Here is a 14,951-nt window from a genome sequence, read left to right on the forward strand (position 1 = left end):
AGCCCTAACAGTAGTGACAGGAGAAGCGGCCTCCTGTTACTGCTTTCAGGGCTTCTGCTTTTTTTTTTTTAAAGGAACAGCTGTCCCATTAAAAAAGCCCCCGCACTAGCACTACCAAGCCACTGTTCCCCCTCCTCAACCCCAAAAAGATGGCAGGAGGGATGCCCATTCCCTCCTGCCCCGATGGCACCCGCCCACTCCCTCCTGCCTAGAAAGACCTCCCCTTCCCCTCCCTCTGAAGAAAAAGGCAGGAGGGATACCCACTTCCTTCTGCCTCCAGGCCCTGTTGCCCCTGTACCTTGACATTGGGAGCAGGAGGTACTGAAAACACCTCCTGCTCCTCCTCCCTGATGACGATGCTGGGCCTTTTTCTTTGGGAGGGAAGGGGGAGGTCTTTTCGGGCAGGAGGGGGTGGACATTCCTCCAGCCTTTTTCTTCAGGGAGGTCTTTTTCTTAAGGGGGCGCACAATTGTTAGGGGTCATTGGGGGAGGGCCATGGCAGCAGTGGGGGATTTTTTTTCTTTTTTTTTATGGGCAGATATTTTGCTTGTGTAATATACGCAAAATATCGGCGCCATTGAAAAATAAAAACAGACATACCTGTCAATAAGACAGTTACCAACAGGTCTATAGCAATCAGGTTTTAGGATCGGTAAAACCCAATGCTAAATAGCCAAGCAATATAAGTGAATCAGTCACTTAGCTATTTTGCATGGGGTTTTACTAATTTGCATGGCCGGATCAGAAAATGGGCAATCGAAGGGAAAAACACATGGTGGGCTGTTTAGTGAATCAGGTCAGTTAGCAGTGATCGTCGCTAAGCCTGTGAAAACAGGTTTAGCGATGATTGCTGACTTAGTGAATCTAGTCCCTTATCTTTTGCCCACTTCAAGAGACTCTTCCCATGCCCTCTTTGCTGCCCAGCTGAAGTGAAGTGCAGTGAAGAAAGAATGAAGATACCATCAGCTGATAAGAAATGGGGGCCATGGTTGCTGCTACAGATACTGTCTCATGACTACAACCCAACCATTTATCCCATCCAGAGGTGGAGGTTTCTGGATTGGAGAGTGCAATGCTGAACATGAGAGCATAAGAGATTTTAGTGTGGTCACCCAAACTTTAACACCTCGACCTGTGAGCATGACTTGAAATATCTGGAGTAACCTAGTTTGTACTGGTCACAGCTTTTTTAAGGGAGCACAGAAACAAACTGGCTTGAAGTTAAGAGTTTTGTTAACTTGTTTCCTTAGGTGTGGTAAGCTCTTGACAGAATGAAACAAAAAAGTATATTTAAGTGTACAAAGACCATAAGAACAATATTTTATGTGGATAAGATGTTGGAATGAGAAATTATTTCACACATATTAATGTAATCAGATATTGTAGGTTTGCCTCCTTCAACACTTTAGTATGATAATATAGCAAACTGTGGTAACATCCTGTAACCCTCTTGGGGTCAAATCAGTGATTCCTCACAGAAACAAAGGGGGGAGGCTGATGGCAATAATAGTATTAAGCAGGATATAAGGGGGGCCCATAACCCAATATGTGTGACACACCCCATGCCTGAGAAAACTGAAGACACTAGTGTGTATATGTATATAATATAAACGATGAAGTTGAAGGATATAGAAATGCTTCAGAGTCACAGTAAAAAGAATATTGCTTGGTTAAATGTTTGACCCAGCTATATCATGTTCCATTAACAGAATAGAGGAAGTACCTAAGTTCAGTGTGCCCTAAATGAACACGTTGTTACAAGATGTGCAATGCACTGAAATAGAACACCCCCTCTATTGCTAACAGGGGTGAAATTAAGTAGCATGTGATAACTAAGTCATTGTTGCTAGGGAAATTACTAATGAAAGAAATCATGTTATCAAAGCTAACCATTGCTGGAGTATGCAATTTATCATTGGATTGTAATGAAGCAATTGTAATTCATTTAGTAGATGTATTAATTTTGTATGTTTACTAATGAATTAAGTGATGCCATAAACCCAATAAAATGGCCAGTCACTTGTAATTCAGGAAGATTCTTGGTTGGTTAGTAGGACACCAAGAACTCCCAATGCCTTGAATGTTTAAACTATAGATTGTGTCTGGCAGTCTTTTCCTTGGCATCCTCCAGAGATGGAAGAAAGAGCAGAAGGGTATGAAACCTGTTCATGTAGGTATTCAGAGCAACAACAGCAGTTGTAGAGATGCTGCAGAGTCTGTGATAAACATTTTTGTAAGAGCCACCTAGTTTCGACAGTCCTTCCAGAAGCATGCAAACAGAAGCTTCATGGTCAGATATACAGACCTGTTGACCAAGCCAGAGCTTACTGCGTGGCATTACTTTCAAGTCCTTGGGTCAATGGCAGCCACGATAAAGGTGGTTCCCTAGGCAAAGGAACACATGTGCCCCCTCCAGGATTCCTTCTTGTCTCACTGGTCGCCTCAGAGAGACTCCGTAAGTTCTGGTCCCCTGGAGAGCAGCAGCCAAGTGCAGCATTAGCTGGTGGCTCCATCCACAGTTTGGTGAAAGGGATCCTGCTTCAGATTGATTCATGGGGTCGTCTTGAAGATGGATATCAGCTTGTCTGGTTGTGGGGCTCATCATAACAGTCATCCGGTTTAAGGCTAGTGGACTCTTGCAGCTGATGTGGTCTATGAATGGGCTGGAACTACGAGCAATTCATCTGGTGCTGTTCCAACTGCAGGACAAAGAGGTTGGTCTTCTCCAACAATGCCACTGCAGTAGCCTATGTCAACAGGCAGAGAAGCACCAGGAATGCTCCACTCCAACAGGATGCGAAAGCATTGTTCTTTTCTGCAGAATCACATCTGCTGGCAATCTCTACGGTGCACATGGCCAGAGTGGACGATGTTCAAGTGGATTATCCCAGCAGACGGACATTAGAACTAAGAGAGTGGACATTGCCCCTGAAAGCATTCCAGGCAATTTTGCAAAGATGGGGTCTTCCAGCGTTTGACCTCATTGCAACTGCAAAGAACAAAAAGGCAGATTGGTTCATCAGTCAAAGATGAGAACACGGGAGTGCAGGGCTAGACACCCTGGTTCAACCTTGACCAGAGACCGGGCTACTCTATGTGTTTACCCCCAGCTCATGATAGGCCGGGTAATCTGCCAGACAGTTGTTCTTGTATCACCAAATTGGCCCATGTGCCTGTGGTACGCAGATCTCATACAACTACAAAAGGAACAAAGTCGTAAACTCCAAGTGCATCCAGACTTGATCTCGTAGGGGACAATTTATCCTAGAAGATCCAGGATGTTTGGTCTTATGGCATGGCTTTTGAATGTGCAGCGCTAGTCCAAAAAGGATACTTATAAGTATCTTAGAGCCAGAAAGCCAACAATGGCTTCAGCACATGCTAAGGCATGGGAGGAGTTTCAGCACTGGTGCAACAAGGAAAAGTTAGGCGGGCAATGCCCCTATCTCGTCAGTACTGGAGTTCCTACATAAGGGCCTTGACTAGGGATTGGCAGTGGAGTGGTGTTCCTTAGAGTTAAGTAGCAGGGCTCTCATGCTTCTGAGGCCAAGAGAAGAGAGCTTTGCTAACTGCCCACCTGGACAGACAGATTCCTGAAAAGTGCCCTGAGACTGTGGACTCTGATTTGAGACCCGTTTCCATTCTGGAACTTTAATATACTTTACAGGGACTCAGCAGAACCCTGTATGAGCTCTTACATGAGGCCTCCCTCATGGATCTGATGGTCGAAGCAGTTGTCTTGGTGGCAAATACTTCTGCCAGGAGAGTCTCAGATTTGCAGGCCCTGTCGTGCACAGAGCCATTTCTCAGGATCACGGAAGCGGGAGTGACCTTGCATATTGTTCCCTCCTTACTACCAAAGGTTGTTTCAGCATTTCATGTCAACCAAGAAGTTAGATTCCACCCCACAGGGTCTAAGAAAAAAAGACAAGGCCTTAAAGGTTTAGACATCAGAAGAGTACTATTGAATTACCTGGAGGGAACCAATGAGTTTTGTCTTTCACATCATCTTTTTGTCTTAACCAATCAGGTGAAACGAGGCAGACCTGCTTCCAAGGCTACCTCTTCCAGAAGGATTCATAATGCTAAATCCTCTGCATACAGCAGCAGCAGCAGCAAATAGCCACCTATCTTATTCAAAGTGCATTCAATAAAAGGAGTGACCTCTTCTTGGGCAGAATAAAGGGCAGTTTCTCCTGAGGAGATTTATAGATCAGTGACCTGGTCTTCCCTTCAAACTTTCACCAAATTTTACAGGATGGAAATAGCAGCACAAGAGGATGCCACTTTTGGGTCCTCAGTACTACATGCAGGCTCATCTCTCCCACATTAGACTTTGGGGACTGCTTACATATGTCTCTTTGGTTCAGCATACCATTCCTATTACACTATAAAAAGAGATTAGGTTTTACCTTGATAATATATTTTCCAGTAGATAGGGATGGTATGCTGAAACTCTGCACAGCAATTTATCTGATATGTCTGCTTGCTGACTCCAAGCTAAATGGTCAGCTCCACAGCTAGGATTATTCCTGTCAGTCAGACTATTGGATTATGAAGAGTCTCTTTGTATATGATTGAAATGGAAGAATGGTTGAGCTCCATAAATGTTCAGGCTAATATGTTCTTGTTTAACTTGTATTTTCTTACATTCATTGTTCCTCTCAGAGGCTTGTTAATGTTTTAACTACATTACTGTTCATTCAGTGATTTAAAATTCAGCTGAGCAGATCAGACACTAGATTATGGGGAGTTCCCCATACCCCTCCTTCTCCTGTCTTCTATAGGGCAGTCACCGTCTTTGGTACGAATTGAACAGGGCAGCAGAGACCAGGGAGGAGGAGGAGCTGAAAAGGTGTGATTGACATCTTGTGCAGTATGCTCGTGAGCATGCATGGACAACCCTATAGTTCAGCATACCATCCCTATCTTCTGGGGAGGGGTGTGCTGGGGGGAGACAGAAGGGGCCATGGAGAGATAGGGAAAGGGGGCTGCTTTGGGGGGAGGTGTGCTGGGGACAGACAGCTTTGTTCGGGGGGAGGGGGAGACAGAAGGATACAGACAGTGGCCAAGGAGATAGAGATAAAGAAACACAGACAGACAGACACATCTATTCTAGCACCCGTTAATATAACGGGCTTAAAGACTAGTATATATATATATATATATATATACGAATTAAAGGCAATTGTTAAATTACGTGATAGTTCATCCTTTAGTTATGTGGCAGACATGAGGTCAGAAACATGGACACTCGATTGCACCATTGAAGAAAAACATGCAGTAGTGCACTTTCTTAGGGCAGAGGGAAGAAATTCACTGTCTGATATTGACTCAGTATGGACATAAACCTATCATTTATTCATGGTGCTATGAGTGGGTAAAAAGGTTTAAAGTGGAAAGAACAGATGTAATCAATGAAGGTTGTTCTGGTCGCCCATCAACATCATGCACACAAGAGTACATTGACAGGGCAGATGCCTTGATTAGAGAAGACCGACATATAACGATGTCTTAGTTGGCTGCAAATTTGGATATCAGCTATGGATCTGCATTTGCCATAATATGTGATGACTTGGGATACAGGAAAGTCTGTACACAATGAATTCCCAAATAGCTTACTGATTCTGAGGTGGTATGAAAAAGATCCGAGTGTTCTGGAGAGAATAGTCACTGCCGACAAGACATGGGTGTACTATTGCGATTCAGATCAAAAGACAAAGCATGATGAAGTAAAAGAAGCGGTGTTCACCTGGATCTTCACCAAGGTAATGGTTGTAGTGGTGGCTTATCTCCACAAACTGGGTTGGCTGGTCCACCCTTACCTGGAAGACTGGCTCATCAAAACGCTCTCATGGGATGAAGCGGAAAGAGCAGTTCAGACTGTCTTGTCAATACTTCAAGGTCTGGGATGGATTGTCAACTTGAAGAAGAACCAGCTGCAGCCCATTCAGTTCCTAGAGTATCTGGGTGTCAGATTATTCATGGAGAAAGGCCGAGTGTTTCTTGCAGAGGCATGCAGACTGAAACTTGGGAGCCAAATTTCTGCTCTCCTGGCGCAGCAGTCTCTGTTGGCCTGGGATTATCTTCAGGTTCTGGGCTCGATGGCAGCCACGATAGAAGTGATTCCTTGGGTGAGAGCGCATATGCACCCCCTATAGCACTCTCTCGGAAGATTGCGAGTCATGGAATCGAGGGTTTAATACTCACGTGGATCAAAAACTGGCTGGAACAAAGGAAACAGAGAGTAGGGATAAATGGACAATATTCAGACTGGAAGAGCGTCATGAGTGGGGTGCCGCAGGGCTCAGTGCTTGGACCCGTGCTCTTCAACATCTTTATAAATGATCTGGAAATTGGTACAACAAGCGAAGTGATTAAATTTGCAGACGATACTAAGCTATTCAGAGTAGTGAAGACGCAGGTAAGGTGATGCACGTTGGTAACAAAAATCTCATGCACGAATACAGGCTGTACTTGGAGAGACCTCCCAGGAAAGAGACTTGGGAGTTCTGATCGACAAGTCGATGAAGCCGTCTGTGCAATGTGTGGCAGTGGCAAAAAGGGCGAACAGAATGTTAGGAATGATTAAAAAGGGGATCATGAACAGATTGGAGAGGGTTATTATGCCGCTGTACCGGGCCATGGTGCACCCTCACCTGGAATACTGCGTCCAGCACTGGTCGCCGTACATGAAGAAGGACACGATACTACTCGAAAGGGTCCAGAGAAGAGCAACTAAAATGGTTAAGGGGCTGGAGGAGTTGCCGTACAGTGAGAGATTGAAGAAACTGGGCCTCTTCTCCCTTGAAAAGAGGAGACTGAGAGGGGACATGATCGAAACATTCAAAATACTGAATGGAATAGACTTAGTAGATAAAGACAGACTGTTCACCCTTTCCAAGGTAGAGAGAACGAGAGGGCACTCTCTAAAGTTGAAAGGGGATAGATTCCGTATAAACATAAGGAAATTCTTCTTCACCCAGAGAGTCGTGGAAAACTGGAATGCTCTTCCGGAATCTGTTATAGGGGAAAACACACTTCAGGGTTTCAAAACAAAGTTGGACAAGTTCCAACTAAACTGGAATGTATGCAGGTGAGAATGGACTCATTTAGAGCACTGGTCTTTGACCTGAGGGCCACCGTGTGAGCGGACTACTGGGCAGGATGGACCACTGGTCTGACCCAGCAGCGGCAATTCTAGTGTTCTTATGTCTCCACAGAGGAACCCGCTGCATGTTTGATTGCCTTGGATATCGGAGGGCAACTACAGCATGTTCTGGTGGCTGCAACCTCAGTCACTGTCATCTGGGATGCCTCTAAGGATTGACTGTTGGACAATGCTGACAACAGATGCCAGCCTACTGGGCTGGAGAGCACACTGTGAGGATCTCCCAATGCAGAGGTGATGGTCTCCATTGCAATGCCATTGGTCCATCAACAGACTAAAAAGGGGAGACCTCTCTCTCGGCTTAATCCAGGACAATTCCTCCTGTTGAGATTTGGCAGGCGACGAGTTGGTTGTCCCTTCACACTTTCACCAAATTTTATAGAGTGAACGAAGCGGCCTAAGAGGATTCCTCCTTTGGAGCCTCTGTTTTGAGGACAGGCTTTTCTCTCCACTGGGGTTTCTGGGACTGCTTAGGTAGGTTCCTTGGTTCAGCATTTTATTTATTTATTTATTCAATTTTCTATACTGTTCTCCCAAGGGAGCTCAGAACGGTTTACATTAATTTATTCAGGTAGTCAAGCATTTTTCCCTATTGCACTGGAATAAGAGATTGGGTTCTTACTGTAATAATATTTTTTTTTCCAGTAGATAGGGATAGTTTGCTGAACCCCCCACTTATCGTTGTCGATGCACCTTCCTTGACCTGCTATCTGAAGGCTGTGTCTCTGACTTTTCTGCTAGCCATTGTAAATTGGAAGACTTTATATTTGAATGTATATAGTTACTTGGGTTTTCCCCAGAGTTTCACAGTTTAGTGTTTTATTTATTTTTTGCTAATAAAGATTGTGTTCTTTTCCTCTCTAAGGCATGTTTCTGAGCTATATGTTTATAATTATAAGCAGATCAAAGTCTTGGTGAGAGGGTTTCCCCATTCTCCTTCTCCTGTTCTGTAGGATTGTCACCGGCTTTGAAACTAATTGACTGGGGGCAGCAAAGAGCAGGAAGAAGGAGGAGGTACTGAAAACAGTATTCAGTATCTCCTGCAATTGACTTGTGGGAGTGAATGCAAGTCCCTTGGTTCAGCATACCATCCCTATCTACTGGTAAAAATATTAAGGTAAGAACCTAATCTCTTTTTTCTTTAAAAAAAAAAAAAAAGAGCCTGTACCTTCAGCTTTCTTATTTTTTGTGACTATGCTCATCTTATTTCATGGTATATTTGAGGTTTGACATTAATACAGAAGTGTCTTACATGTGGAATGTGCACTAAGTTCACCTGGGGTTTAGTTGCAATAACTGCTACTGCAAAGCCACACTTACAGTTACCATTTGCTAAAACTGTCAGTGCAGTAAGAATCCTGTGCTAGCTGCTTAGTATAGTGTAGGGTAAGAACTGGGCAGGCTCAGGGCAGAGAAAGGACTGGAACAGTGCTTACAGTTAATGCAACTGCAAAATTGGCAGCAGTTTAACATTGCACCATAGCTAGATCACTAAACCCACCCATTCCCCCTAGTAGCAATTCTCTACTTTCTGATCCCCTCCCAGACCTACCAGTAGATTCCCTGGCATCTAGAGGCTAAGGGGAAAATTCAACAAAGGATGTCTTTAGCTTAGAGCCCTTTGTTGAATTCCCCCCAAAGTGAGTAAGTGATCCCCAGTTGCTCCTGGCTTTTCTGGTGCCAGGTTCAAAATGATGCTGATTGACTCTTAGTAGTAATGTGGCAGTACTATCACTAAAGGTCATTACTAACTATTTGTTAATTTGACCCCTAGTGGTAGTACCACAACACTACTACTAGGGGTCAACCAGCACCATTTTGAACCTGTCACTTGAGGGGACAGAAGCAGCTGGGGATTGATCTTGCTTTAGCCCCTAACCTTTGCTAGGTTTTGGAAGGAGGAATGTTTGTCTCTTTGGGCATAGGAATCAGGCAGGTTTGGTGTTCTAGGTATGTGGCTGTGGTAAATGCAACTCAACTGCATCAGCATGATCTGCTAAAGTAGTAGTTAATGCGGGCCCATGTGCCAGGGGTCTACACCATGTGGTGAGTTCAGGGCAGGGCAGGTGCTGTTTACATCCCTAACATTTACTGCACAGACTTTGTATTTCCTGCATCTTAAGTTCTCCCCTTCCCTTCTTTCATCTAGTTACCTTTTCCTCCCTTGTCCCTTCTTATTTTACTCCTGAAACTGTTAGTGTCTGATGTGTCTTGAGGTGAGTGTGGCATTATTTCCTATTCTTATTGTAGTTCCTTCCCCTTTCAGATTTTTGTTTAGATTGTAAACCACCTGAATCTGCTAAAGTCAGCTCAGGTGGTATAGTGTTTTAATAAATTATAAACATGCAGTAAATACAAAAGATTACCATACTGTAGCAAACAGGGCCTTTAGTGTACCCTGAATCAATTTACTGTACATTAATTTTACAAATTAACATATGTAGAATCAATTTATGTGTTAAGGTTCTAATACGGATTAAATTTTTATGAGCACAAATATGTAAAGTCAAAGAAATGAATGAAAATGGGTAAAAAGAAATAACTGAGTTTTTTTTCCACACAAATCCTTACAAATCAATTGAAAAAAATCCCCAAGTCTATAAGCCATTGTTAAGATGCATTTGGGAAAATCCATTGCTTATTCCTGGGATAAGCCTCATAAAATCCGTTTTTACTCTTTTGGGATTCTGCCAGGTACTTGTGATGAGCCACTGTTGGAAAATGATACCGGGCTTATTGGACCCAGTACGGCAATGCTTATGTTCTTAATGCTATAAGTGCAAAGTAGTAAGTGTTTACTAATAATGCTTTCTTTTCTAGGTCATGTTCACAGGTGAAAATATCCCTATCCATCCTCACGTTTATAGCAATGGGCATATCTGTTTATCCATTCTAACAGAAGACTGGTCTCCAGCTCTCTCAGTGCAATCAGTATGTCTTAGCATTATAAGCATGCTTTCCAGCTGCAAAGAGAAGGTAGGATTAAGATGTTTAGAGTGAAGTAAACAAGAAGGTATAAAAACTGGTATCTCCACCACATTTTTTTTACATAATTTTATATGCAAAGCTAACTACTTTATATTTTGCAAACAAATCAGTTTACAACAATAGACTACAACTATGAACTCTACCTTTCTCTGATGAGAAGGATGTTAAACCACACAAGTGAATACAATGACCTCTTAGAGCTCAGAAGAAGGAAATTTAAGCATACCTCTGGACTTTTGAGTCCTCTAGGTCTTTATTAAATCCAAGTCAGGAGCAGACTGAAGCAATTTGCTTTTTTGTCTAGCCTTGTTACTGTTAAAACTATTCCTAGGTGAGTGCTCTTTGAGTTCTTCGCCTTTTAAAAAAAATATATTTTGCCCACTTTTCTGTTACTGAGTTTGACTACAACATACTGTATACTTTCAAAATGAAAGAAGAATTATAGAAATATTAGAACAAAAGAATAGCCTTACTGAGTCAGACCAATGGTCCATCAAGCCCAGTAGCCTGTTATCACGGTAGCCAATCCAGGTCCCTAGTACCTGGTCAAAACCCAAGGGAGTAGCAACATTCCATGCTACCGATCCAGGGCAAGCAGTGGCTTCCCTTATGTCTTTCTCAGTAACAGAGTATGGACTTTTCTCCCAGGAAATTGTCCAAGCCCTTAAAACCAGCTACGCTATCCAATCTTACCACAACCTCTGGCAATGAATTCCAGAGCTTAACTATTCTCTGAGTGAAAAAATATTCCTCCTATTAGTTTTAAAAGTATTTCCCTGTAACTTCATTGAGTGTCCCCCTAGTCTTTGTAATTTTTGACGGAGTGAAAAATTGATTCACTTGTACCTGTTCTACTCCACTCAGGATTTTGTAGACTTCAATCATATCTCCCCTCAGCCGTCTCTTTTCCAAGCTGAAGTGCCCGAACCTTTTTAATCTTTCCTCATACAAGAGGAGGTCCATTCCCTTTATCATCATGGTCACTCTTTGAACCTTTTCTAGTGTGGCTATGTCTTTCTTGAGATAAGGAGACCAGAATTGAACTCAGTACTTTCAGGTGAGGTCGCACCATGGAGCGAAACACGGACATTATAATATTCTTAGTCTTGTTAACCATCCCTTTTTAAATAATTCCTAGCATCCTGTTTGCTTTTTTGGCCACCGCCACACATTGGACACTAGCATTCGGTAACTGTGATTCGGGTTATTCTTCCCAATGTACATCACTTTGCATTTGTCCACATTAAATTTCATCTGCCACTTGGTCACCCAGTCTTCCAATTTCCTAAGGTCTGCTTGAAAATTTTCACAATCTGTATGCGTTTTGACAACTTTGAACAGTTTATTGTCATTGCATATTTAATCACCTCACTCATCGTTCCAATTTCCAGATCATTTATAAATAAGTTAAATAGCACCAGACCCAGTTACAGATCCATGCAGCACTCCACTGTTTACTCTCCTCCATTGAGAAAAATGACCATTTAACCCTACCCTTTGCTTTCTATTCGATAACCAATTCCTAATCCACAACTGGACTTTGCCACCTATCCCATGACTCTTTAATTTCCTCAAAAGCCTCTCATGAAGAACTTTATCAAAAACTTTCTGAAAATCTAAATATACTACCTCAACCAGCTCACCTTTATCCACATGTTTATTCACACCTTCAAAGAAGTCAAGCAAATTGGTGAGGCAAGATCTCCCTTGGCTGAACCCATGCTGGCTCTGTCTCATGAAATCATGTTTATCTATGTGTTCCTCAATTTTATTTTTTATAATTGTTTCCAACATTTTGCCAGGCACTGAAATCAGGTTTACCGGTCTATAATTTCCCGGATCTCCCCTGGAACCCTTAAAAAAAATCAGCATAACATTGGCCACCCTCCAATCTTCAGGTACTACAGACAATTTTAGCAACAGCAGGTCTGCAATTTCATGTTTGAGTTCTTTTAGTACTCTGGGATGTATACCATCCGGTACTAAATCACTTTTTAACTTATCAATTTGGCTTAGTGCATCTTCCAGATTCACCGAGATTTCTTTCAGTTCCTCTATATCATCACTCTTGAAAACCATTTCGGGTTTAGGTATATCTCTTACATCTTCTTCCGTAAAGACAGAAGCAAAGAATTCATTTTGTTTCTCCACTATAGCCTTAACCTTCCTGAGCATCCAGCAGTCCCACAGATTCCCTCACTGGTTTTCTGCTTTTGATGTACCTAAAAAAACTGTTTTCAGGTTTTGCCTCTTTGGCAAGTTTCTCTTCATATTCTTTCTTAGCTTTGTTGGCTTGGAGTGCCCTGAATTGGTGTTCGGTTTGGAGGACGATCTGAATGTTTCAGGAGAGCATGACATTCAAGCTAATTTATTGTTTTACCCTTACAGGATATTGGACTTGTACTGTTGATGTGTGTATTCTGTTTGGAAGCCCCCCCCCCTGCAATGGATCTCCTTTGCCAATATAGATTGCATTTTTCATGTTATTGAAGTGTATGAACAACGGATTTGCAGTGGTTGGATCTACAGCCTCAGCACCTGGGGTTGTGGGTTCAAACCCCGTGCTGCTCCTTGTGACTTGGGCAAGTCACTCAGTCCTCTATAGCCCCAGGTACGTTAGATAGATTGTGAGCCCACCGGGACAGATAGGGAAAATGCTTGAGTACCTGATTGTAAAAACCGCTTAGATAACCTTGATAAGCGGTATATCAAATCCTAATAATAAACTTGAAACTAAGTGGGGGTTTTTTTACCTATGAAGCAGAACTGAGGTTTTTTCCCCACTTTTCATCTGTTGTGTGTGGATGTTGGAGGTATGGTTGTGTGAATAGGGGGGCTCTTCTGTTTTTTGCTTAGTGGAATATACTTAGTTTAGGTGGTGATTTAACATACTCTCTTCCTATACTCTCTGCCCAATTCTCCAGCTTTCCTAATCTCTGAAAACATTTTTTCATTTGTCTGCTCATTTTGTCCTGGGGGATGGTATTATAACCCTACCTTTATATTCCTTTCTTCACATATTGAATTTCTATCCATATGGATTCCATACTGCTATCTACGTCAAGTTTATTTGATTTGATTCAATTCCAACATATTCAAAAAGTAAGAATAAGAAACCACAAACTCTTACAGCAATTGCTTACATTTTTTATTTTTTTTTTTTGCATATAATTTTTATTGAAAAAGCAGTCAATACACACAACAATGGTCAGGCATAGAACCACAGAACTGGTACAACAGAAATGCAAAACAGTAGGAAATACAGATGCCCCAGAGCAGAGGAGGTGCATTCGTAACAGCCGTCATGGAGTAACACAAAAGCAATGTAATGAAAGAGAAGAATCCCGCCAAAACGGGTCTCAATAGGTGCCCCAGAAAGCACTCTCCTCAAGATAATAAAGACTGCAAAAACATTTTTCATTAATAGAGACCCCATACCCTACAATCTCCCATCCATCCAACATACATGACTATCCAGCACAAGCAATCCGCACAATCCACAACAGCCACACACCTAGCACTCCACACACAAACCACAATCGTCCGAGCTCGAGAGTCGCCGGTCAGGTCGCAGGGAGGAAACCTCAATCAAGTGGCCGCCCATAGCCAAAAGGGACCAGATTAAGGCAGGACTATGGGAGCTGCGGAGTCAGCCGCAACTTGAAATGCTCTCCACAGGGAAACATATACTACCCTATCACGTCCAGTAGAAGCCGCATGGGTCTGAAGTTCAAAAGCAGCTAGCTCCCACATTTTTTGGAGCCATTGATTGAAGGATGCGGGCTCAGGCCCCACCCAATGCAAAAGCAACATCTTTTTCACCACTAGGAGTGCAGTGTACAAAAACTTCTGATACGGTGTGGTAAAACCTGCAGCGGACACTTCCCCCATGTCACCCAACAATAAGAGACCATAGGACCGGGAAATGGTCCGGCCAAATAGGCCCTCAAGAAAAGGGAGAACTGGAGCCATAAAGCTGCATGGGGGCACTCCAAAAACATGTGCAGTAGTGTGCCCGTCGCTCTCCGGCAATGAGAGCAACTGTCATCATCCCATAAACCCATGGCATGTCCCCGAGCCCTAGAGATGTAAGTCCGATGCAGGATCTTATATTGCATTTCCCTAAGGTCCATTGATCCCGTGAATTGAGTAAGGTTAGTAAAAAGGTCCAAAAATTGGGCCTCGGTAAATTCAAGAGCCAAATCTCGAGACCACTGGGCCAGAATCCTAGGCAGATAAGAGGGAGGGAGAGCATTTTTGAGAAGCCTATACCAAGTGGACAAGGTATTTGTCTGAGAAGGTAAGAGTGCCAAATAAGAGTCCAATTTCCCCAGTGTCCAATGCTCTCCCCACCGTCGAATTAGGGAAAAATAGTAATGTCTGGCTTGCAAATAGGCCCAAAAATGCGTAACCGGGAGGTCCCACCGAGTCTGGAGTTGTGAAAAAGTGGGGAAAGTCCCCGTGCTCTCGTCAGAGAGATGTCGCAAGCTGACACAGCCCCGGGAATCCCACAGTTGAAACCCCGTTGTACCCATCCCCGGGAGGAAATCTACGTTACCCACCAGGGGCAAGAAAGGAGAAGCCTGTGGAGCCTGCCCCTGCACCCTCCGCCACCACCACCAGGCCTGACCGAGCAGTTTCAGGAGAGGGAATCGGAAATCCACCCCCGGAAAAGACTGGGGGAACAAATGCAATAAAGATACAAAGGAATGAGGAGCACGGATCCAACCCGAAGGGGAATACCTATAATGGCCAGAGATGCCCTCATAATCAAAGCGCATCAGGGAAGCAA

General features: G+C 43.3%; 1 protein-coding gene across 5 annotated transcripts in view; it reads left to right on the top strand.

Moving 5' to 3' along the window:
- The window catches only part of UBE2W (ubiquitin conjugating enzyme E2 W), a 166,010-nt gene that overhangs the window by 115,653 nt on the left and 35,406 nt on the right, over positions 1 to 14,951 (top strand). For all 5 annotated transcript variants that reach the window (XM_033933316.1, XM_033933314.1, XM_033933315.1 and 2 more), the window contains one exon: positions 9,992 to 10,147. In XM_033933316.1, the coding sequence (XP_033789207.1) occupies positions 9,992 to 10,147 (156 nt within the window). The remainder of the gene's footprint in view (positions 1 to 9,991; positions 10,148 to 14,951) is intronic.

The sequence above is a fragment of the Geotrypetes seraphini genome, chromosome 2, assembly GCF_902459505.1.
Source record: "Geotrypetes seraphini chromosome 2, aGeoSer1.1, whole genome shotgun sequence".
In the NCBI taxonomy this organism is placed as follows: domain Eukaryota; kingdom Metazoa; phylum Chordata; class Amphibia; order Gymnophiona; family Dermophiidae; genus Geotrypetes; species Geotrypetes seraphini.